The 25,820-nt window shown below is 39.8% G+C and overlaps 1 protein-coding gene across 6 annotated transcripts in view; it reads right to left on the reverse strand.

The window, feature by feature from the left end:
* The window catches only part of gabbr1b (gamma-aminobutyric acid (GABA) B receptor, 1b), a 580,862-nt gene that overhangs the window by 199,818 nt on the left and 355,224 nt on the right, over positions 1-25,820 (reverse strand). For all 6 annotated transcript variants that reach the window (XM_061966778.2, XM_061966776.2, XM_061966777.2 and 3 more), the window contains 2 exons: positions 9,837-9,971; positions 6,529-6,699 (listed from right to left, as the gene is read on the reverse strand). In XM_061966778.2, coding sequence (XP_061822762.1) covers positions 6,529-6,699; positions 9,837-9,971 — 306 coding nt within the window. The remainder of the gene's footprint in view (positions 1-6,528; positions 6,700-9,836; positions 9,972-25,820) is intronic.

Consider the following 25,820-nt stretch of genomic DNA (forward strand, 5'->3'; position numbering starts at 1 on the left):
GGAATGAGTAGCATTCATATTAAAAATATCACCATAAACCAGCACAGATAAAAATGTGGCAGAGACAAGTCGCTTTTTTCCACCAAAATAAAAACATCTCTTATTACGGAAAAAAAAAACAATTAAAGTTTTAGTTTCTTCACCTGTTGATCAATGAAAGGTTTGAAAGTGAGAGAGTCATCAATTAAAACACCAAAATATTAAAAGTATAATTAATGCACTACTTCTGTGACATTCCCTTTAAGAGTGGACACTACCGGGGGAGTTTGAGGCACCTTCCTGTTTGGAAAACAGCATAGGTTTTGTCTTGTCAGCATTGAGAACCAGTTCTAAGTCAATAAGTGAATTCTGCACAGCTACAAAAGCTTTCTGCAGGGAATTAACAGCCTGTTCAATAAATGTATCGTCAGCAGAAAAATGCATATTAGCATCAGAGAAATGTTGTTCAAGATTATTGATGTATAAGATAAATAAGAGGGGCAAAACAGATCCCTGAGGCACCCCTTTATGAACAAAGGCCCTCGTATTTAATACACTGCGTCCTGTTTTCTAAATCATTTGAAAACCAAGCGACCATATGTTCTGACGATCCAATGAGAAAGAGCCTGCGTTTAAAAACCGTGTGGTCTACTGTGTCAAACGCTTTGGAGAAATCATTAAAAATTGAGGTACAGTACTGTTTTTTATAATGATGTCATTGACCACCTTCATTGTAGCAGTGATAGTGCTGTGCCGTTTCCTAAAGCCTGATTGATATTTACAAATAATTCTATTTGAATAGAGGAACTCTTTCAACTGATCACAAACAGGCGATTCCAGAATTTTTCACAAGACACATAAACACTGCTGGATCACTTCCCTTTAATTAAGGGAGGATAAAAGCACATTTAGAATAGAATAGACTTTATTGTCATTATATTTGCATATAACGAGATTAAGAACTCCAATTTAAGGTGCAGTAGTGGGAACAAATATGGGATACAAATAAATTACACAAGAGGTAATAAAGATAAAACTAAGAATTGAAATAAACAGACTACAATCCAATAAAAATAATAGCAATCCTGTACAATATACAAAACACTATACAAAATACTGTACAATACACAGAGCAAGACAAGAGTACCGGAGTAATAAATAACTATCAGTGTCGGATGTATTGCACTCGAAGGGTAATATTGCACAGTAGGGTATTAGGGTAGGATATTGTACAGGGAAGAATTATTTATTATAAGTTAGAGTTCAAGATGGTGACAGCTCTGGGAAAGAAGCTTTCCAAACTGATGGAATGTCTTTGTTTTTAACTGACGGATTAAAAAGAATTGAAAGTGGCTCTGCTATAAAATCAGCTGCCAGCTTTAAAAAATAAGGCTCAATCAAGTCAGAACTTTCTGTAGTCTAATGTTTTTAGGGCTTTATGCACTTCAAGACAAGTAAAAAGAGCAAAAATAAAAGGATCTCCAGAAAACATATATATGTTTATAGTTGTCCCTTTTGTGTCAAATAGAGAACCCGATGATAAAAAATGTTGGTTAAAACAATTCAAGACTTCAGTTCGATCATAAACTGGCACTGATTCTTTAAGTACGAAAGTGGGAAAAGTGGCTGTGTTTTTATTCACAGACAGAGATTTGATCACTTTCCAACATTTCTGTGGGTTGTTGAGGTTTCCAATGTTGACAGACCAAAAATATTCTGATTTGGCCTTTTTGATAAGGTAAGTGCATTGATTTTGAAGCTGTCTAAAATATGTCTAATCAGTGGCAGAGTTACTTTGTCTTGCCTTATTCCATGCCTTATCTGCCAGTTCTGGAAGAAACCAGGGATTTTCTCGTCCCTATACTCTGTATTTCTTAAAAGGTGCATGTTATTAATAATTTGCATGAAAATGTCTTTCAAAAATGTCCAGAAGAAATACAATCATTCCTAGATTTGTCAAAAAAGGAGATCAATCTAAAAAGTAGACACCTCGTTGATAATGAATACACTTTTTTATTTACAATATGCTGAGGGCCAATGAAAATTGAGCAGTGGAGCAAAAATGGTACCCGGGCCGGACTTTGGCCACCCCTGCACTAGGCCACCGTGCGGCCCTCATTAATTAATTAATCAATACTTTTTTCCTTAAAATATATGTTAGAAATAGATATATTTCCTAACTTATGGGTTTGTTCTTAAATTTAGAAATGTAAGTAGCCAGTTCTATTCTTAATTTAAGGCAAATATTTTTTCATGACAGGATTGTTCAAATTAAGTTTTTATTGAAAATACATTTCTAACAAACTATCTTAAGAACTGGCAAGATATACTTTCTTAATATATTTTTCTTGTGTAAAAATTGAATAGTAAAATAGTTTTTCTATTTAGGAAAAACAATTAGTTTCTTAAAATGGGACTTTCTGGAAATATTCTTAGATGCATCGCGATTGGGATGGCGCAGTGGAAGAGTGGCCGTGCGCGACCCGAGGGTCCCAGGTTCAATCCCCACCTAGTACCAACCTCGTCATGTCCGTTGTGTCCTGAGCAAGACACTTCACCCTTGCTCCTGATGGGTGCTGGCTAGCGCCTTGCATGGCAGCTCCCTCCATCAGTGTGTGAATGTGTGTGTGAATGGGTAAATGTGGAAGTAGTGTCAAAGCGCTTTGAGTACCTTGAAAGTAGAAAAGCGCTATACAAGTACAACCCATTTATCATTTATTCATTTAATTGATGGACAAATGTCCAAATATTGATTATTTTAGTATGTTAAATAACATCCATCCATCCATCCATTTTCTACCGCTTTAAATAACAGACAGTTCCAAAATGTGAACTATTGCGGACACACCGAGCAAAAACTCAGGCAGGAGGAGGGGAGGAGTCATGCTAACCGCTAAGTTACCTTCAATATAAGGTCGGGAAACCGAAAAAGAATAAATGTTCTGTACACTTCAACAGAAGTCTAACTAGACCCACGTTACAGCAGAGAATAACCAGCTAAGAAGATGAAGTTAGCAAGTAGATTAATAACTTAAGAGAGAGAATAATGCAACAGTGCAACAACATTGTAAGCCAGGGGCGTCTTTAATTGTCTGATTGAGACTTTTATTAGTAGGTTGCACAGTGAGGGGCGGGCGGGCAGAGAGAGAGAGAGAGAGAGAGAGAGAGAGAGAGAGAGAGAGAGAGAGAGAGAGAGAGAGAGAGAGAGAGAGAGAGAGATTTAGTTAGTTAGTTAGTTAGTCTAAAATTGTGGCCCGGGTTCCATTTATGACCTGCAGCTGGATTTGTATTGGCCCCTAACATTTGTATTGGCCCCATAACTATTTTATTTGTTATTAATATTAAATAACCCCCCAGCTCTACATTATAGGAGTTGATATTTCTTTAGAACATGTTGTAGGTTGTACTTTTAAATTCACAAGTAAATATTATGTGGAATATCATTTAGGATATCTGAATGTATTCCCCTATTTTGTATTATTTGCAATTAAAACAGGATATAATCACAATAAGACAAAATAAACAGTGCGGAATAGAACGTTACACAAAAAAAGACTATGACAAAATAAGGCAATTCCACCCAAAATGGGACCTGAAATCCAAAATGGCCGATGACTTATGCATCTTAATAATCTTTTGACGACTTCCGTGCGTCTTGTCATGAGGCATAAATGGTACAAAAGAGAAACGGTGTCTCGATTATTTCTTATGTTTTGCATGTATGTTAGCATGCTAATGTTAACATGCTAACATTTTATGATAGTATTTTAGCAAATGTTGTATGTTTACACCTACAAACCTTGGATTGTGGTACTTGGTGCCATGTTAGGTATGTAACTTCTCCTGTTAGCATGCTAATGCTCGTATGGTAATGTTAACATGATAACATTATTTGCTCCCATTCTAACTAATGTTGTATGTTTAAACTTAATAAAATCATGGATTTTGGTACTTGGCACCAGTATGTTCACTTCTTCTGTGTTAGTATGCTAATAGTAGCACACTAATGTTTCATGCTCGCATTTAAGCTAATTGTGTTTGTTTAAACATAAAAATCAAGGTTTTTGATACTTGGCGCCATCATACAAGTATGCTAACTTCTTCTATACTTGCATGCTTACATTATCATGCTAACGATTTATGCTAGCATATTTGCTCATTTCCTTTGAATAAACCTACAAATCATGGATTTTGATAATTGGCTCCATCTTGCAAGTTTGCTCATTGGATGCCAGTATGTTTTACGCTAGCTTTTTTAACTTTGATCGACCTGGGGGCCATAGGTCCACATATGGAGCCAGAACACTGCCAGTAAGATTTTGTATTGAAAAAAAAAGGGTACGTTGTATTGACATTGTATTGGTACCAAAACAAGTTTTGTCAACAAATAAATACAAACATTGAAAAAAGACAATATTGTTGGCGGATTTTTGTCTGAATCATGACATGTTTACAACAAGTTTACAAAGGCATCTAAATTAAGTTTAAAAAAGCTTCAAAACATGAAATTATGAAGCAAAAGTAGTTATTTACATTCATCTTGAGTAGGCTTGTATGTTTTGCTGTCGGCAGATTCATCTCCTGCTCAGAAAGATATCTTTTATTTTTAAACATAATACAGTGATCTACTTTTATTACTGATTGATTACTTAGTAAATTACTCTGGTCAACTTAATTACTTTCACAGTTTATTGTATATATGCAGGTGATTTCAGCACTAAGAGGTTATTAGGATATATTGATGTTATTCATTAAATGTTTAATTCATTACAATGCATACATTCAATGGTATACCTAACAGGGGGAACGTGATTCTCTTTACAAAGCAACTAGATTAACCTAAAAGCAATTACTCCTATTTATTAGTTATGATATAGTTTGTGGAGGGTTCATTATGTGATTGCTTAATTTTTATATAAAATGTAACACGGCCTTCAAGCATCAGCTTCGCTCACTTGATGATGATGTTCTGTAGTTGGATGTCCTCTTAGAAACACACATGTGAAGGAAGTCCAGATGTCCCACAAAGACAGAGGTCCTTTGTGTCTTTTTTGTTAAATTATTTACAGCAACATCACAAAGTACTACTCAGATATTTTTTTAAAGATGTTTTAATTGAATTGTTCATAGAAATGTCTTCTCTAAAAGTCCAGCTTATTTTATTTGTTATTAATATTAAATAACCCCCCAGCTCTACATTATAGGAGTTGATATTTCTTTAGAACATGTTGTAGGTTGTACTTTTGAATTCACATGTAAATATTATGTGGAATATCATTTAGGATATCTGAATGTATTCCCCTATTTTGTATTATTTGCAATTAAAACAGGATATAATCACAATAGCGCTAGTTTCAACACAATATTTATTAATTTATACAAGTCAAAATAATACTTGACAATACAATACTATACAATACAATAAGACATGAATGAGTCCACCTATTTAGGTGTAAACATATAAAGAAAAAGATGGATCAGATGTAAGGTTCTACTTCCAAACGATGAAAAAAGATCAGTGCAATAAAAATTGTATCCACAGCCTGGATATTAGGCTCTCTCTCGGAGGAACAAGAGGAAGAACCACTCGTGGTCGCTCAACATTACAATAGCTGAAGTCTCGTATTTTAACGTAAATGTAGGTTACTCATGTCACACCAATCTTTACATGTCTGGTGTTAGATGTTTTAAATTAATAAATACAGCTACACTTACATTTTAAAGTCACTCTTTTCTCTCCGCGTGGAAATGTAAAAAAGTATTGTTTCATACGGAGTTTCGCCAAATATCACGGCTATATCGAAACAAACATGGATAATTTAAAAATACATAATCAATTTCTGTACCGCTTATACTACATCCTAAAAGTATGGCTAATGAACACATCGATATCATATAACTTTTAAACTTGATTTAGACGCCATCGGTCATCCTTTCTTTTTCTACGATATTTTTCCCGTAAAACTGCGTCCAGGTAAGCTTGTTGTAAGCCCCACCCATAGGTACCCGCCCCCTTATGCTAAAACACTGCCATTAGTTTGAAACCGTAAAAAAAGAAGCAAAACCGCAAAAAATAAACAAAAATGTAAAAAAGAGAGGTGATCATAAAAAACCTTTGAAACACACAAAAACAATAAAAGTGTATACAAATATGAATATTGACATCGAAAACATGTCTTGATTCAAAAAAATATCCACAAAATTACTATTTTTTCAATGTTTGTATTTATTTGTGGCCAAAACGTGTTTCGGTGCCAATACAACTTTTTCTACGATGTCAATTTCGTTTTTTAACACCAAATCTTACTGGCAGTGTTCTGGCTCCATATTCACATCACTGGTATTAGGCCCAACAAATTTTTGGCTTGAATGTTCTAGTTATTATTAATATTTATCATAAAATAAATAATGATATGGTCTAAATGTAGCTGCCTCTAAAACGCTACACTTTTTTTTTTTTTTTTTTTACCATGTATAAACCAGTAACTGTTACTTTGTAACAATAGACAGTATTATCATCTAAAATTAAACATTGTAATTATGACTCACCGATGTAAAAACTTCCGTTGTCTGCTGAATGGTTGCAATCTTGGTCCATTTCCACTTTTGGAATAGTTGCACTCGAGTGGGGTTGTGCAGCGTAGCAGATGGATGAGTGCGAAAGAAAGTAGGAAAGCGTTGGCGATTGGACAGAGCTGGGGAACTGGACCCGTAGGACAGCTGAAAGGAAATGGGAATAAAAACATGATGTTCTCATGTGGCAACACCTCACACTTCATCTTCTGATTCCAGAAGACAGGGTGTTTTTTTTTTTTGTATGTATCTGACATTTATGTTGGCTTTACGGTGATTTGACGGTTATAACAAATACGTCCCACATCCATGTGGAATGTATTGGCTGGCTTCTACAAATAAGGAGAACTGGTTAACTCTGGCGGGGCCTACATTCATCCTTTACAAATACCATATACCTTGGATTTAAAATGAGTGGTGGAGGGCGCAGTGGCATTAATAGGATGTTAACCAGATTTACACAAAGAGTAGCAATAATTACAAGTTACAAATCTCCTGGATTCCATTGCTTTTGTGTGGGAAAAAATAAAACATTTTACATTTTACATTTATGTTGAAAAAACGAGGAGGAGGTGGTCGATTAACAATAAGTTGATCAAAACTAACTACCAAGCCAAATCAACATCCACATATTATGGCTGGGCAATATGGCCTAAGATTTGTATTGCAACATATATTGCAGTCACCTGCAATAACTATATACATATCCCAATTTATTATTTGGTAATATCACCTGGTTACAAAAGCTCCTAATTTGGCTACTGATATACATATAACATATTATGTAATTTCCAGTTGTATCATTTAGTTGAAACTATTATCAATCTACTCGTTAATATCTGTTTACTCTCTGTTGTAACATGTTTCTATCTACTCTTCTGTTAAAATGTAATGAACACTTATTCTATTATTTCAACACTTTACATCAGTTTTACTCATACTACTGGGTATCCGATTCAACGTAGTTACAGGGGCAGTATTGTCATACCAAGGCTCATATTGATTGCATTTTTTTAACACAATTATAATCAGACAAAAACACAGGATGGCAGTATAACAATATCAATAATTAGTTATTATTTCCTACCATTGGCTCTGATTTAAATTATTTCTATTTGCCCTTAAAATCCTCTTGTGTCCAGGACTTATTTCCTAAGTTTGTAAGAACAAAAACAACAAAATATTTTTTGCTAATAAAAAAATATCAATCTAACCACTGTAGTAGCACCACGACACACGAACAAATTTGTCCTCAACACACTGTAGCATTCTTACTAGCGGCTAATGTCGCTCCACAGGGCAAAGCCACTTCTAAGTCAGCAATCCTCGCCTCCATGGCAGCAAATACACCAAGTTTCCTACAAGTATCATCAGTGGAGGATATACAGTAATGACATTATACTTGGCATCGATGGTGTCAATATTTGTATCGATCTCCCCGCCTTGGTTTACATCCAAGAGCTCTAGCTTGCGATAAGCATATCCTCCTATGCTTTGTAGTGTCGTTTGTTTAGGTATTCCTCATCCTCCACTGATGATACTTGTAGGAAACTTGGTGTATTTGCTGCCATGGAGGCGAGGATTGCTGACTTAGAAGTGGCTTTGCCCTGTGGAGCGACATTAGCCGCTAGTAAGAATGCTACAGTGTGTTGAGGACAAATTTGTTCGCGTGTCGTGGTCGAATTTGCAGGACACCGCTAGAATGTGTCATAAACATGCATTATCACGATATAACGATAATATTAAAGCTCCTATCATCAGCCAGATTCATATAATTTATATTGTCTATATTGCACAACCCTACTACATATAAAATGCATTTTACATATATTTTTGTGATTGTTGCGGCCTAAATTGCCTAAATTTGCTGCAGCGGCAAAAGTTGTAAGTTTCTGGGCAAATGTTTTTCAATAATTCCATAAGCTTGTTATTTTATGCAATTATAAAACTATCAACATATTTTGACAGTGCTTCTAAATTATTTTTTCTCATGATCTCCATAGGTACAAAACATTTGCACAACCACCCTCAATTGAATTACTATTAAGAACTTGATAATATTTATTTGAGTGACATTATTATTATAATAATAATATAAGTTTGTTGAGTCAATTTGTAAAGTTTAAAGAAGACTGCTCAGCATGTTTGATTTTCAGGACAGAGGAAAAAATGCAAATGATTCACTGAATTTTTGGATTTACTTTCCATGAACATTTAGGGTCTGAGCTACTCAGATCCATATAACAAGTGGTAAATAGCGAGCGCAACGTAAACAAATGCGAGTGTATTTAGTGAGCGTGTTGTGGGTGATCTACCAAGACTGCATGCATAATTGGTAACAAGTGCAAAAGTGGTGCAGACCGCCCGATATAAATTAGATTTTTGCATGTACTGTGCCCATTGACACACTTAACATTCATGACATAATTTGCTCCAAAGGTCCAACCTGTGCTGTTTAGTGATGTTGTGGAATAGCCACAGGCAAATATAATATCAACCACCTGTTCTATAGAAGTGTCATCTCGACAACTAAAACTGTTTTTAGCTCACCAAAGGTGTGCTGTGGGAGGCGCAGGTGTTATGATGGTGCCCTTGTAATGATCCAGTTGCAAGAAAATGCATATTGCTAGAAGTTTTTTTCATATATGTAAAAACAAGTGCCATTAAAAAAAAAAAGACCAGACACAGAAAAAAAATTAGTTGAATGTGTTTTAAATTACATTAAATGGCTGAATACATGACATGTCTAATAGATTTATTTCTGACAGTCCAAATATGTTGAGACACAAGGATGGAGGATTCCCTCTCCATTGTCTGTCTTTGCAGCGCAATCGCCTCCTTTCTGTCAGCCATTTATCCTGTGCCACTATGCACGTATGTTCTAAACTTGCTGAATCAGCAGTCGCCAAGCAGTTTCAGTCTTGACAAATCACTTTGCAAGCGCTAAATATTTATATATTACTATCTCAACCCACTATTTGTGGGCATACTAAAAATCTGCATATATTCTGCTTATACATGAATACAGACAAACTAAATGGAGAGCACTCTCTAATTTGCTCATTTAAAAGGCACTATTTTCTGCGCACAAACTTAGTAGATCAGCTTTGCATGTCAAGTTTGCACATGTTTTAATACATGCAAACCTTGGTCTATCCAGAAGATAATTCAAAATCCTAAGCCTAAGAAAACCTATACAGTATCTGGGAAACAATCGAAATGAAAAAGTGGAAAGGTTAAAATCTGTCAATTCCAAATAGATAAATACAATTTAACAATCTTACCACTATGAGGTTCCACATGCGAGCTGCCTCTGCCACCAATGTTGACACGGAACTGCAACCTGGCATCAGAACAATTTTGATGGGTTCGGTGTACAGAAGGTCATAAAGCAGCTTGGTGGCTTCTCCGGGATCACACTGGTGAAAAGAAATAGGGAAGCTGTCAGGAATAGCAATGCACTCAACTCGACACCAATAATGATACAACTGAGCCATATTAAGGTTATAATATATCAATAGCAGTGAGACCAGAGGTACGATTGACACTACTATGATATGGTCAATATTAATAATTTTCCATGTTTTCTTTCATAAATGTGTGGGGATTTTTCTTCATAGTGTTATTTAGTTAATGTTCCTATTCACATGTTGTCATATGTTTACAAACTCTGAGAATAAGCGCTTACACCCAGGAGTATGGTGTTATGCTCCCTTGTTGTGTCGCGATTTTGTGTTTTGCTGCCCATGCGTTTGTCTGCCTTGTGTACAGACGTCAACTCCAGCTGGAGGCAGTACGTACAAGAGCACTTGAGTGGCTCTTGGGCGACTTAAACCCAACCACCTGCAGCTGGGATACGCCAGATCCAACTTCATGCTTCCTGAGCATTGCACATAGTTGTTTCTGTCCTCGGCTTTTCTAAATCTTGAAGCAACATTTACAAAAAAGCATATCAAGTACTTATCTGGACCACAAGGAAGTGTTTTAAATGTAGAGTGCATACATACTGTACACTCATGCATACAATCACGCTTCATCAAACATTTATTAACGTTGTCCTCACCCCCAACCCCAGTCCATGGGAGGAAACAGTGTTGCAACATGGCACCATGCTAAAGCTTATTCTTTACCATAATAATGTAAAAGGTTAATGTAGACCGCTCATCTCCCCCCTACCCCTTTGTCTGCTTTCTTTTGTCATTCAAACATGAATAACATTTATGTATTGTTGCACTTGAAGTGATTGTAATGTTGATAATAGAGATATGTATTATTTTTAATGATCAATAATGTTATTTCTATTGCAATTTGAATTGCTCCATTTGCAGAGCAATAATGTTCATTGTCATTTCTGTGTTATTACTATCTACTTCACGAAATGGTTATTCGTTATAATTTATCATATTTGTACATGTTGTATTTGCTAATGTAGTTCTGTTGTTGTTGTCTCTCTGTCTTATCCCCTTCTTGTCCCTACAAGTTCCCCCTCTGTCTTCTTTTTGTTCTTCTTTCTATCCCCTCCTGCTGCGCCAAACTTTAAATAGATCCATTTAATAAAGTCAAATACAAATTAGGCAACAAGAGAAATATCCCCCACGTTTCTTTTAGAAAGCAAATGTGTACAGCAGATATGGGCATCTACATTAACAATATGATTTTCTGGATGGAGAAAACATATTAAAAAAAGTGGATTAAAATAATCATAAGTCATTTTTAATTAGAACGTTCTCAAATAATTTAACGAGTGATGCAACAATAATAAATAGTAAAGGATCATATGAAAAGTATTCTCTGCCTCTCATTCTTTCAAAACATCCACAAGCAACATTGTTAATTATACATTATTTGGTGATTAAATGTCATAGTATATACAACAATGTGGACGCTATTGACATATAAAACAGTAATTCACATATAATTCACTGCATAGTTTGCATTTAGGTAATCAAAGCAATCAACCACATATTTTTCAATGTCTCTGATGAACATCATAACCACCTGAAACAAAGCAGATGCTATTTCCATCCATCCATCCATTTTCTACCGCTTATTCCCTTTGGGGTCGCGGGGGGCGCTGGAGCCTATCTCAGCTACAATCGGGCGGAAGGCGGGTTACACCCTGTACAAGTCGCCACCTCATCGCAGGGCCAACACAGATAGACAGACAACATTCACACTCACATTCACACACTAGGGCCAATTTAGTGTTGCCAATTGACCTATTCCCAGGTGCATGTTTTTGGAGGTGGGAGGAAGCCGGAGTACCCGGAGGGAACCCACGCAGTCACGGGGAGAACATGCAAACTCCACATAGAAAGATCCCGAGCCTGGGATTGAATTAAACACTTTAAAACATTAACGAACAACACGAAAGAGCTTTGGAAAGTTATAGTTATCCGTTAGATCGGAGAGCTCCTGCTGAATCAAATGTTTTTACAAACCCTGTTTCCATATATTAGTTGGGAAATTGTGTTAGATGTAAATATAAACGGAATACAATGATTTGCAAATCCTTTTCAACCCATATTCAATTGAATGCACTACAAAGACAAGATATTTGATGTTCAAACTCATAAACTTTATTTTTTTTTGCAAATAATAATTAACTTAGAATTTCATGGCTGCAAAACGTGCCAAAGTAGTTGGGAAAGGCCATGTTCACTACTGTGTTACATCACCTTTTCTTTTAACAATACTCAATAAACGATTGGGAACTGAGGAAACTAATTGTTGAAGCTTTAAAAGTGGAAATCTTTCCCATTCTTGTTTTATGTAGAGCTTCAGTCGTTCAACAGTCCGGGGTCTCCGCTGTCGTATTTTACGCTTAATAATGCGGCACACATTTTCGATGGGAGACAGGTCTGGACTGCAGGCGGGCCAGGAAAGTACCCGCACTCTTTTTTTACGAAGCCACGCTGTTGAAACACGTGCTGAATGTGGCTTGGCGTTGTCTTTCTGAAATAAGCAGGGGCGTCCATGAAAATGACGGCGCTTGGATGGCAGCATATGTTGTTCCAAAACCTGTATGTATCTTTCAGCATTAATGGTGCCTTCACAGATGTGTAAGTTACCTATGCCTTGGGCAGTAATGCACCCCCATACCATCACAGATGCTGGCTTTTGAACTTTGCGTCGATAACAGTCTGGATGGTTCGCTTTACCTTTGGTCCGGATGACACGAATATTTCCAAAAACAATTTGAAATGTGGACTTGTCAGACCACAGAACACTTTTCCACTTTGCATGAGTCCATCTTAGATGATCTCGGGCCCAGAGAAGCCGGCGGCGTTTCTGGATGTTGTTGATAAATGGCTTTCGCTTTGCATAGTAGAGCTTTAACTTGCATTTACAGATGTAGCAACGAACTGTATTTAGTGACAGTGGTTTTCTGAAGTGTTCCTGAGCCCATGTGGTGATATCCTTTAGAGATTGATGTCGGTTTTTGATACAGTGCTGTCTGAGGGATCGAAGGTCACGGTCATTCAATGTTGGTTTCCGGTCACGCTTACGTGGAGTGAAATCTCCAGATTCTCTGAACCTTTTGATGATATTATGGACCGTAGATATTGAAATCCCTAAATTTTTTGCAATTGCACTTTGAGAAACGTTGTTCTTAAACTGTTTGACTATTTGCTCACGCAGTTGTGGACAAAGGGGTGTAGCTTGCCCCATCCTTTCTTGTGAAAGACTGAGCATTTTTGGGGAAGCTGTTTTTATACCCAATCATGGCACCCACCTGTTCCCAATTAGCCTGCACACCTGTGGGATGTTCCATATAAGTGTTTGATGAGCATTCCTCAACTTTATCAGTATCTATTGCCACCTTTCCCAACTTCTTTGTCACATGTTGCTGGCATCAAATTCTAAAGTTAATGATTATTTGCAAAAAAAAAAAAGTTTATCAGTTTGAACATCAAATATGTTGTCTTTGTAGCATATTCAACTGAATATGGGTTGAAAATGATTTGCAAATAATTGTATTCCGTTTATATTTACATCTAACACAATTCACCAACTCATATGGAAACGAGGTTTGTAGAATTGAGATTGATTTAGTGCATAGAAATGTACTGAATGACTGATAATGTTCCAAACTTTAGCAAGGCGCTGAAAGTGAATCAGACGGAGACAGGGGAAGGAAGTCCACCCACATATGATGGTGTCCCTTTTTTAGATCTGTCAGAAATCCTCTCAGCTGAGAACGAAAGTTATGGACAGTTATCTTTTCCTCACACCACATGTGGGCTTCACACACCATTAATATCATTTTGACAAGAACTGTATGGTGGAGAAATATTCAAATACCAATGCGGACAGCCAGAAAATACTCAATTGACTGTTAAATCGTGATGGCTCAAACGATACTGAAGCAGCAAGTCTTTTGAAACACAAGGTGCGATACTGTGTCCCTGATACCTCGATGTGTGTGTCACTTTAAGAAAAAACATGTGACCAATACAGCTGCACTGCAAAAACTGGAATCTAAGTAAGATTAAATATGTCAAATAAGGGTGATATTTGCTTATTTTCTGTCTGATAAGATAATTCTTCTCACTAAGCAGATTTTATGTTACAGTGTTTTACTTGTTTTAAGGGTTTTAGTCCTAAATTACCTCAGTAAGATATTACAGCTTGTAGCTGAGATATTATGACCTATATTGAGTAAAACATGCTTGAAACTAGAATATCAGCTGATGCAAAGCTGTGTCATTAACACTCACAAGTATAAAACCACTTTTTTAAAGTAATAATTTTTTACTTCAAGCATGAAAAAAAATCATGATGCCGAGCGCATATCATTATGTCAAGATAATGGCACTAGCATTTACTTAATTTAAGAATATTTTTCAACATATTGAGCAAAAAGGTCTTTTTTTTTCTACCAAGAAAAGTGCACTTGTTATTAGTGAGAATATACTTATTTTAAGATATTTTTGGGTTCATTGAGGTTAGCTAATTTTACTTGTTGTGGAAAGTCTTGACAAGCCGATTTTTCTTTTTCTATTGGCAGATAATTTTGCTTACTTCAAATAAAATACCCCTAATTTTTGTATTTTTTTTTCTCTTGTTTTTGAACACTGACTTTTTGCAGTGTGCTGTGTCGTTTGACTGTGAAGTGCCAAACTGCTTTCATCAGGAAGCTCTTCTTTCGGCTTACGAGTAACAGTTTGTACTGAACGAGCGGCATTTGAAATAGATACAAATCAATAATTTTAGCTCAGGGGCCACATGGAGGAAATACTATTTCCAAGTGGGTTGGACTGGGAAATTCATGGCATGATAACTTAAAAATAAAGACGACTTCCGATTGTTCTCTTTGTTTAAAAATAGACCAAGCACATTCAGAAAATGTACAAATCCATCCATTTCTACCGCTTGTCCCATTCGGGGTCGCGATGAGGTGGCGGCTTGTCCAGAGTGTACCCCGCTTACTACCCGAATGCAGCTGAGATAGGCTCCAGCACCCCCCGCGACCCCGGAAGGGACAAATGGTAGAAAATGGATGGATGGGCTTCAGTTTTCCAACGATTTAGTCTTCATTTGACAAAAGCAAGGGTACTACAGTGCAACCTTGATTTACGAACACATCTATTTGCGACCTTTTCGGTTTGCGAATGTTTACTAATGTTTACATTGTACCAAATATGCCTCTGTGTGCGAAACACTTCTGGGCGTACGAACGCTTCATTCATTCCTTTTGCGTGCCGCTGCTGCCATTTTGATGACATCACTTCCTGTGCACTCGGGCAAGGCCATTTTGAAGAGGCGGGGCCCCCTAGGTCACATCCTATTTACATTCTGTACACACGACTGTGGCCATTTCGAAGCGCTTTGAGGGCTAGCAGCACTTCTGACATGTTTATTTTCACAATTGTCGTACTATGTGTCCAAACTCTCTCAGTCCCGTTGTATAGTTCCGGGTTGCTAGACATCCGCTTTGAGCTAGCGTTTTGGCTAGCTAGCCTCTGGCTTGCCGCGTCTTCACTTTAAGGATTTAACCGGCAAAAGGGGATTCGTTCCTCAACGAGTCTTCAATTGTGATGACACCGAAAAATAACATTTATTACAGCGTAGGGGAAGGCACTACTGGGACACAAGCCGATAAAAAATCGCCTAACACTGCTAGCACTAGCAGTGACTACGTGAAAACACTGCTCGTTTATCACTTAAAAACTCCCAGAGTGTTCAACAATGCCACAACAATTACCCAACTCAGGTAAAATGATTTTCCTTATTTGTTGTCTTATTGTAGCAATATTGTGGTTACCCTTTTGGAGCACAGCAAGAAGACTTTTGTGTGTGTGCATTGACATTTAAGCTTGCTGTAATGTTGTGTTGTTTGGATAAAAAACATGTTGTTCAGCCATTACCTCCTTGTTATGTTGGTTTGTTATATATATATATATATATATATATATATATATATATATATATATATATATATATATATATATATATATATATATACAAACCCCGTTTCCATATGAGTTGGGAAATTGTGTTGTGTTAGATGTAAATATAAACGGAATACAATAATTTGCAAATCATTTTCAACTCATATTCAGTTGAATATGCTACAAAGACGACATATTTGATGTTTAAACTGAAAAACTTTTTTTTTTTTGCAAATAATCATTAACTTTAGAATTTGATGCCAGCAACAAAATGACAAAGAAGTTGGGAAAGGTGGCAATAAATACTGATAAAGTTGAGGAATACTCATCAAACACTTATTTGGAACATCCCACAGGTGAACAGGCAAATTGGGAACAGGTGGGTGCCATGATTGGATATAAAAGTAGATTCCATAAAATGCCCAGTCATTCACAAACAACGATGGGTGAGGGTCACCACTTTGTCAACAAATGCGTGAGCAAATTGTTGAACAGTTTAAGAAAAACCTTTCTCAACCAGCTATTGCAAGGAATTGAGGGATTTCACGGTCTACGGTCCGTAATATCATCAAAGGGTTCAGAGAATCTGGAGAAATCACTGCATGTAAGCAGCTAAGCCCATGACCTTCGATCCCTCAGGCTGTACTGCATCAACAAGCGACATCAGTGTGTAAAGGATATCACCACATGGGCTCAGGAACACTTCAGAAAACCACTGTCACTAAATACAGTTGGTCGCTACATTTGTAAGTGCAAGTTAAAACTCTCCTATGCAAGGCGAAAACCGTTTATCAACAACACCCAGAAACGCCGTCGGCTTCGCTGGGGCTGAGCTCATCTAAGATGGACTGATACAAAGTGGAAAAGTGTTCTGTGGTCTGACGAGTCCACAATTTCAAATTGTTTTTGGAAACTGTGGACGTCGTGTCCTCCGGACCAAAGAGGAAAAGAACCATCCGGATTGTTATAGGCGCAAAGTTGAAAAGCCAGCATCTGTGATTGTATGGGGGTGTAATAGTGCCCAAGACATGGGTAACTTACACATCTGTGAAGGCGCCATTAATGCTGAAAGGTACATACAGGTTTTGGAGCAACATATGTTACCATCCATGCAACGTTATCATGGACGCCCCTGCTTATTTCAGCAAGACATTGCCAAGCCACGTGTTACATCAACGTGGCTTCATAGTAAAAGAGTGCTGGTACTAGACTGGCCTGCCTGTAGTCCGGACCTGTCTCCCATTGAAAATGTGTGGCGCATTATGAAGCCTAAAATACCACAGCGGAGACCCCGGACTGTTGAACAACTTAAGCTGTACATCAAGCAAGAATGGGAAAGAATTCCACCTGAGAAGCTTAAAAAATGTGTCTCCTCAGTTCCCAAACGTTTACTGAGTGTTGTTAAAAGGAAAGGCCATGTAACACAGTGGTGAACATGCCCTTTCCCAACAATTTTGGCACGTGTTTGCTGCCATGAAATTCTAAGTTAATTATTATTTGCAAAAAAAAAATAAAGTTTATGAGTTTGAACATAAAATATCTTGTCTTTGTCGTGCATTCAATTGAATATGGGTTGAAAAGGAATTGCAAATCATTGTATTTCGTTTATATTTACATCTAACACAATTTCCCAACTCATATGGAAACGGGGTTTGTATATATATATATATATATGTATATATATATATATATATATATATATATATACACACACACACACATTATATTATCTTCAAGGTGTGCAGTTTTTTCCAAAAAATATTTTGTGGAGGCAAGAACCAATTATTCATGTTTACATTGATTCTTATGGCATACTTGCCAACCCTCCCGATTTTCCCGGGAGACTCCCGAATTTCAGTGCCCCTCCCGAAAATCTCCCGGGGCAACCTTTCTCCCGATTTCCACCCGGACAACAATATTGGGGGCGTGCCGTAAAGGCACTGCCTTTAGCGTCCTCTACAACCTGTCGTCACGTCCGCTTTTCCTCCATACAAACAGCGTGCCGGCCCAATCATATAATATATGCGGCTTATACACACACATAAGTGAATGCAACGCATACTTGATCAACAGCCATACAGGTCACACTGAGGGTGGCCGTATAAACAACTTTAACACTGTTACAAATATGCGCCACACTGTGAACCCACACCAAACAAGAATGACAAACACATTTCGGGAGAACATCCGCACCATAACACGACATAAACACAACAGAACAAATACCCAGAACCCCTTGCAGCACTAACTCTTCCGGGACGCTACAATATACACCTCCCGCTACCACCAAACCCCGCCCCCCCAATCTCCCGAATTCGGAGGTCTCAAGTTTGGCAAGTATGTCTTATGGGGAATTCTGCATACAAACTTTTCGGTCTACAAACCATGTTCAAGAACCAATTAAGTTAGTAAATCGTGGTCCCACTATATTGCACTTACTTGGTATCAAATAGTTAGTATTACATATAGTATCGTACAGTATCGCCAACCCCTAGTGATAATACACCCCGTTTACTGTCTAAATGACAGAGAGATAGCCAACACATTTTCGGGGAAATATGAGATAGTTGACAAAACAATATAACCACAATGTAAGGTAAAAGGCACAATGATACAAATGATGATGCACAGAGCAGAGGCACCACGAAGGAGGCAAAGTGAGGCACGTTTCAAGGTCACACTGACAGGCTCATCTGGGAAAACACCATTCCTCTTTGTGGACTGCTGGCGAAAAACATTTACTTACCAGTCAAGTCCGATTATCTTAAGTCACATAACAAATGGTCAGCCTGGCTTTCCATTTACAACCTTTAGTCAATGAAAAATCAATAAACAATTTAAGTGATAATGCTAAAGGCACAGTGACCTTTAATCATGTAAAGGAGTGCAGGAGTGTTTTATTGAATGTTTGAGTTGATTGTTTTTGGGGTTATCACAAGTATTTTTTGGTGCGGCAGGGGGCTCATCGCTATGTCATATTTGTCAACATGGCTCATTCTACAAAATATGTAAATCACTTCGCTGAGGGAGATGTATTGTTATATGCCAGAAAGCAATTCATCATAATCATTAAGTTAATATGTGTAGGATGTGACAAGGTTTTACTTCCAACAGTGGTCCCATGCCTCATTCTTGGGGGTACAGTTATCAGTGGAGATGCACACCGAGTCCACTTAAATATGCGCATACAAATGTTATGCAGACTCAGCAATTACTTATAGCCAAGTTAAAGCATGGTAAAATACTCCTAAGACATTTTTTTTTTAATTTGAGGGGTTTGTTTTGACTCACGTTATAAGGGCACAGTAATCTGTTAATTTGTTGATAAATTGATTATTTTTACTAATAGAGATTGTGTGGAATAAATACTGATTAAATCAAGTTCTCAAGAAACGAAAGCAATAAGGAGTGCACGACTTGTTTAAAACAGCAGGTGCACTATAGATCTGGTCTCACCAGAGTCGTGTGTAAAAAGATCATGGCCAACTAAGCAACAGGCACCATGACTGCTACCAATGGATGTATGCATTTGCTGTAGTTTTGATGTTAGTTTTTCTGACGAATTAAGCCAAAACATTACGTCTATATATAGTTCTAAACATACTCCAGCTCATAAACTTACAATAACACATGCTTTTATTTTGTTAGAGCATAATTTTGCGGCCGTATTTGACACACTCAGCTGCTACATGCCTGCAGTGTTTAATGAACAGCAGGCACTCCAACACGCACCCGACGGTGCAATAAATGTAAAAAATACACAGAACAATCAAAAAAATTACTTATTACCCGCATGTTGCCAAAATGTACATTAGCTTTGGACCAACAACTATGGAGAAATTGTGTAAAGTATGTCAACTGTGTTGGCTGCCTCCACTGTATTTGTAATCACGGTATATATTACTCATTAGCCACTATTCTAACTGATCTTTCTTTTTTGAAAAATGCTAAGTGAATAAGGGCACTTTACTAGTTATTTCCTGATATTTCTGCACAATAACTCAGGTATGTTAACACTGCTCCTCTCTGAGCTGCCACCTTAACGTGGTAGAGGAGTTTGCGTGTCCCAATGCTCCTAGGAGCTATGTTGTCCGGGGGCTTCTATGCCCCCTGGTAGGGTCTCCCAAGGCAAACTGGTCCTAGGTGAGGGATCAGACAAAGAGCAGCTCGAAGACCTCTATGAAGAACACGAACAAGGAACTCAGACTTCCCTCGCCCGGACGTGGGTCACCGGGGCTCCCCTCTGGAGCCAGGCCCGAAGGTGGGGCACGATGGCGAGCGCCTGGTGGCCGGGCCTGTCCCCATGGGGCCCGGCCAGGCACAGCCCGAAGAGGCAACGTGGGTCCCCCCTCCAATGGGCTCACCACCCATAGCAGGGGCCATAGAGGTTGGGTGCAGTGTGAGCTGGGTGGCAGCCGAAGGCAGGGCACTTGGCGGTCCGATCCTCGGCTACATAAGCTAGCTCTTGGGACGTGGAACGTCACCTCGCTGGGGGGGAAGGAGCCTGAGCTAGTGCGTGAGGTGGAGAAGTTCCGGCTCACTTCTAAGCACAGCAAGGGCTCTGGAACCAGTTCTCTTGAGAGGGGATGGACTCTCTTCCACTCTGGCGTCGCCGGCAGTGAGAGGCGACGGACTGGGGTGGCAATTCTTGTTTCCCCCCGGCTCAAAGCCTGCATGTTGGAGTTCAACCCGGTGGATGAGAGGGTAGCCTCCCTCCGCCTTTGGGTGGGGGGACGGGTCCTGACTGTTGTTTGCGCTTACGCGCCAAACGGCAGTTCAGATTACCCACCCTTTTTGGATTCACTGGGAGTACTGGAGAGTGCTCCCCCGGGTGATTCCCTCGTTCTACTGGGGGACTTGAACGCTCATGTTGGCAACGACAGTGATACCTGGAGAGGCGTGATTGGGAAGAATGGCCGCCCGGATCTGAAGCCGAGTGGTGTTTTGTTATTGGACTTTTGTACTCGTCACGGATTGTCAATAACAAACACCATGTTCAAAAATAAGGGTGTCCATATGTGCACTTGGCACCAGGACACCATAGGCCGCAGTTCCATGATCGACTTTGTAGTTGTGTCATCGGATTTGCGGTCTCATGTTTTGGACACTCGGGTGAAGAGAGGGGCGGAGCTTTCTACCGATCACCACCTGGTGGTGAGTTGGCTGCGATGGTGGGGGAGGATTCCGGACAGACCTGGCAGGCCCAAATGCATTGTGAGGGTTTGCTGGGAACGCCTGGCAGAGTCTCCTGTCAGAGAGAGTTTCAATTCCCACCTCCGGAAGAACTTTGAACATGTCACGAGGGAGGCACTAGACATTGAGTCCGAGTGGACGATGTTCCGTGCCTCTATTGTCGAGGCGGCCGATTGGAGCTGTGGCCGCAAGGTGGTTGGTGCCTGTCGTGGCGGTAATCCTAGAACCCGCTGGTGGACACCAGCGGTAAGGGATGCCGTCAAGCTGAAGAAAGAGTCCTATCGGGCTCTTTTGGCTCATAGGACTCCGGAGGCAGCAGACAGGTACCGACAGGCCAAGCGATGTGCGGCTTCAGCGGTCGCGGATGCAAAAACTCGGACATGGGAGGAGTTCGGGGAAGCCATGGAAAGAGACTTCCGGACGGCTTCAAAGCGATTCTGGACCACCATCCGCCGCCTCAGGAAGGGGAAGCAATGCAATGTCAACACCGTGTATGGTGAGGATGGTGTTCTGCTGACCTCGACTGCGGATGTTGTGGATGAGGGTGCATGGCAGTTTGCTCAACCAGTCTACATGTGCTTTGTGGACTTAGAGAAGGCATTCGACCGTGTACCCCGGGAAGTCCTGTGGGGAGTGCTCAGAGAGTATGGGGTAACGGACTGTCTTATTGTGGCGGTTCGCTCCCTGTATAATCAGTGTCAGAGCTTGGTCCGCATTGCCGTCAGTAAGTCGGACCCGTTTCCAGTGAGGGTTGGACTCCGCCAGGGCTGCCCTTCGTCACCGATTCTGTTCATAACCTTTATGGACAGAATTTCTAGGCGCAGTCAGGGCATTGAGGGTATCTGGTTTGGTGGCTGCAGGATTAGGTCTCTGCTTTTTGCAGATGATGTGGTCCTGATGGCTTCATCTGGCCAAGATCTTCAGCTCTCACTGGATCGGTTCGCAGCCGAGTGTGAAGCGACTGGGATGGGAATCAGCACCTCCAAGTCCGAGTCCATGGTTCTCGCCCGGAAAAGGGTGGAGTTCCATCTCCGGGTTGCGTAGGAGACCCTGCCCCAAGTAGAGGAGTTTAAGTACCTCGGAGTCTTGTTCCGACAGGCGGATCGGTGCGGCGTCTTCAGTAATGCGGACGCTGTATCGATCCGTTGTGGTGAAGAAGGAGCTGAGCCAGAAGGCAAAACTCTCGATTTACCGGTCGATCTACATTCCCATCCTCACCTATGGTCATGAGCTTTGGGTCATGACCGAAAGGACAAGATCACGGGTACAAGCGGCCGAAATGAGTTTCCTCCGCCGGGTGGCGGGGCTCTCCCTTAGAGATAGGGTGAGAAGCTCTGTCATCCGGGGGGAGCTCAAAGTAAAGCCGCTGCTCCTCCACATCCAGAGGAGCCAGATGAGGTGGTTCGGGCATCTGGTCAGGATGCCACCCGAACGCCTCCCTTGGGAGGCGTTCCGGGCACGTCCGACCGGTAGGAGGCCACGGGGAAGACCCAGGACACGTTGGAAAGACTATGTCTCCCGGCTGGCCTGGGAACGCCTCGGGATCCCCCAGGAGGTGCTGGACGAAGTGGCTGGGGAGAGGGAAGTCTGGGCTTCCTTGCTTAGGCTGCTGCCCCCGCGACCCGACCTCGGATAAGCGGAAGAAGATGGATGGATGGATGTTAACACTGGCGAGCAGTGGAGAATGTGGAGTGATTTTCGGTCCCGAACATATTTTGCTTTCCAGTTAATTTTTTCATCTACTATTACACACAAAATTTGGTTTATTTTACTTATTCACTTTATGCATGTCTATTTGTATTTGTGTTTGACTTTCTCTTCTGCTGCTATTGCGTTATTTTAGTTTTACTGAGATTCAAAGATAGTCTGCTTTGGTCAAACCATTTCCTAAATGTATTAATTTCTTCTGTTAATATTTGTATGCATGTGTATTTTGTGTGTGTATTTTGTCCTGAAAAAAACACAGGCGTTGTGTTGTGACTCGTGTGTTTACCTGGCGCAAGATGTTGTGACGATTGCTCTCCAGTGTTGATGGTGAACCTTCACTTCCAATACTTGTCTCCGTTCCGGTTTCGGGGAAAGCCATGTAACAGCTTTTCACGATTCTCACAGGTGGAGCAGTCCCATGCTGCACAACAGTGCATTTTTTTTAAACGTCGAAAAACTAACAGGGACATGCCGCAAACACATAGCATCAGCTCAAAGTAAGTAGCAGTCAAGGCGCCCTGTAGTCCTGTGAGTGCCTTTTGACCAATCATTGAGAAAATCGCTTGAAACTGGGTTGGCCATACTCTCTTTATACACGACTCTGGGTTTCACCTAGTTTGAGGTTGGAGAAATAAAAACGCGCCAGCTATGCTAATTTTTTTAACGTTTTCATTGTTTGATTAAATTATATCTAGTTGAACACCATCCATGATACTTTCCCTCTCCGAAAATTGTGATTTATTTTACAATGTCTGCACCATCAGTGGTACCTCGGGATAGAGTGCCGCAGCATATATGTTTTTCAGAATACGAGCAATCTCTTGGCTAATTGTTAGGCTTTAGGTTACGAGCAAGAATCTGTGTTAAGAGCCGTGTAAACTGAACTGTCATTTAGTATTAGCCTCTGGATTTTGGGATTCACACATACACACGTCGTAACAAAAAGGGGACCTATGCCAATTCTAATCTACATTTACGCTTCACTTTTTCCACATTGTGTTATCTTACAGCCTTATTCCAAAATGAAATAAATGCATTGTCTTCAAAATTCTACAAACAATACCCATAATGACAATGTGTAAAGCTTTTTTTTTTTTTTAAGAATTTTGCAAACTTATAAAAAAAAAAAACCACATGTAATCAGACCCTTTGCTCAATACTTTGTTGATGCACCTTTGGCAGCAACGACAGCCTCAAGTCTTTTTGAATATGATGCCACAAACTTGGCACACCTATTTTGGGGCAATTTGTCCCATTCCTCTTTGCAGCATCTCTCAAGCTCCATCAGGTTGGATAAGAAGCATCAGTTTTCATCCAAGATGTCTTTATACATTGCTGCATTCATCTTTCCATCTAGCCTGACTGGTCTCCCAGTTTCTGCCGCAAGAAAACATGATGCTGCCACCACCATGCTTCACTGTAGATATATTGGCCTGGTGATGAGCGGTGCCTGGTTTCCTCCAAATATGATGTCTGGCATTTACACCAAATACTTCATTCAATATTTGTCTCATCAGACAGGAACATTTTGTTTTGATTGGTCCGAAAGTCTTTCAAGTGCATTTTGGCAAACTTTTTTTTTTTTTTTTTACAAATAAATGGTTTCCTTCTGGCCTCTATACTATGCATGCCTAATTAGTGGATTGCTTAGGGATGGTTGTCCTTCTGGAAGGTTAATTCTCCACAGAGGAATGCTGTAGCTCTGACAGAGTGACCTTTCTTGGTCAGCATCCTGGATGAAAACCAACACTTTCCATCTAACCTAATGGAGCTTGAGAGGTGCTGCAAAGAAGAATAGGCGAAACTGCCAAAAGATAGGTGTGCCAAGCTTGTAGCATTGTATTAAAACATACTTGAGGCTGTAATTGCTGCCAAAAGTGCATCAACAAAGTATTGAGCAAAGGCTGTAAATATTTACATGTGATTATTTTTAAAAATACATTGCAAAAAACTAAACAAAAACATCACATTTTCAATATGGGGTATTGTGTGTACAATTTTGAGGACAAGAATGGATTTATTCAAATTTGAATACGGCTGTTACAAAACAAAATGTGGAAAAAGTGAAAGGCTGTAAATACTTTCCGGAGGCACTGTATGTATTGGATGTGCTTTGGTGTAAGGTTTGCGTATATTTTGTTTTACAGTCACATTTAGCAGTTCATCACCCATCACAAGCAGAGACTGAAAACAAAGAGGAATTGGCACATTAAACATAATGTGAGCTGAAAAAGATAGTGCTCTTATAAATTAGAAAGGCCAACAGCTTCCAAAAAGACAAAAGTCAGGCTTGAGTGATGAGAAGACATGTTTGCAACTCACTCTTAAGTAGTAGACCTCCTTAACCGTGTCATTTCAGTGCAGTGATAAGTACGTTTCAATAATACCAAGTCACATTGACAATTTCATAATGCTAATTAACAGCCACGCAGCACGGTGGAACCGGGGTTAGTATGTGTGCCTAACAATACGAAGGTCATGGGTTCAATCCTGGGCTCGGGATCTTTCTGTGTGGAGTTTGCATGTTCTCCCCGTGACTGTGTGGGTTCCTTCTGGGTACTCCGGCTTCCTGCCACCTCCAAAAACATGCACCTGGGGATAGGTTGATTGGCAACACTAAATTGGCCCTATACCAAAACATTTTGGACAATCCCATGCTCCCAACCATGTGGGAACAGATTGGAGCGGGCCCCTTTCTCTTCCAACATGACTGTGCACCAGTGCACAAAGCAAGGTCCATGGATGAAAGAGTCTGGTGTGGATGAACTGGCCTGCACAGAGTCCTGACCTGAACCCGACAGAACACCTTTGGGATGAATTAGAATGGAGACTGAGAACCGGGCCTTCTTGACCAACATCACCAATGCGCTTTTGGAAGAATGGTCGAAAATTCCTATAAACACACTTCGCAACCTTGTGGACAGCCTTCCCAGAAGAGTTGAAGCTGTAATAGCTGCAAAAGGTGGACCGACA

Source organism: Nerophis lumbriciformis, linkage group LG11, assembly GCF_033978685.3.
Source record: "Nerophis lumbriciformis linkage group LG11, RoL_Nlum_v2.1, whole genome shotgun sequence".
Lineage (NCBI taxonomy): Eukaryota > Metazoa > Chordata > Actinopteri > Syngnathiformes > Syngnathidae > Nerophis > Nerophis lumbriciformis.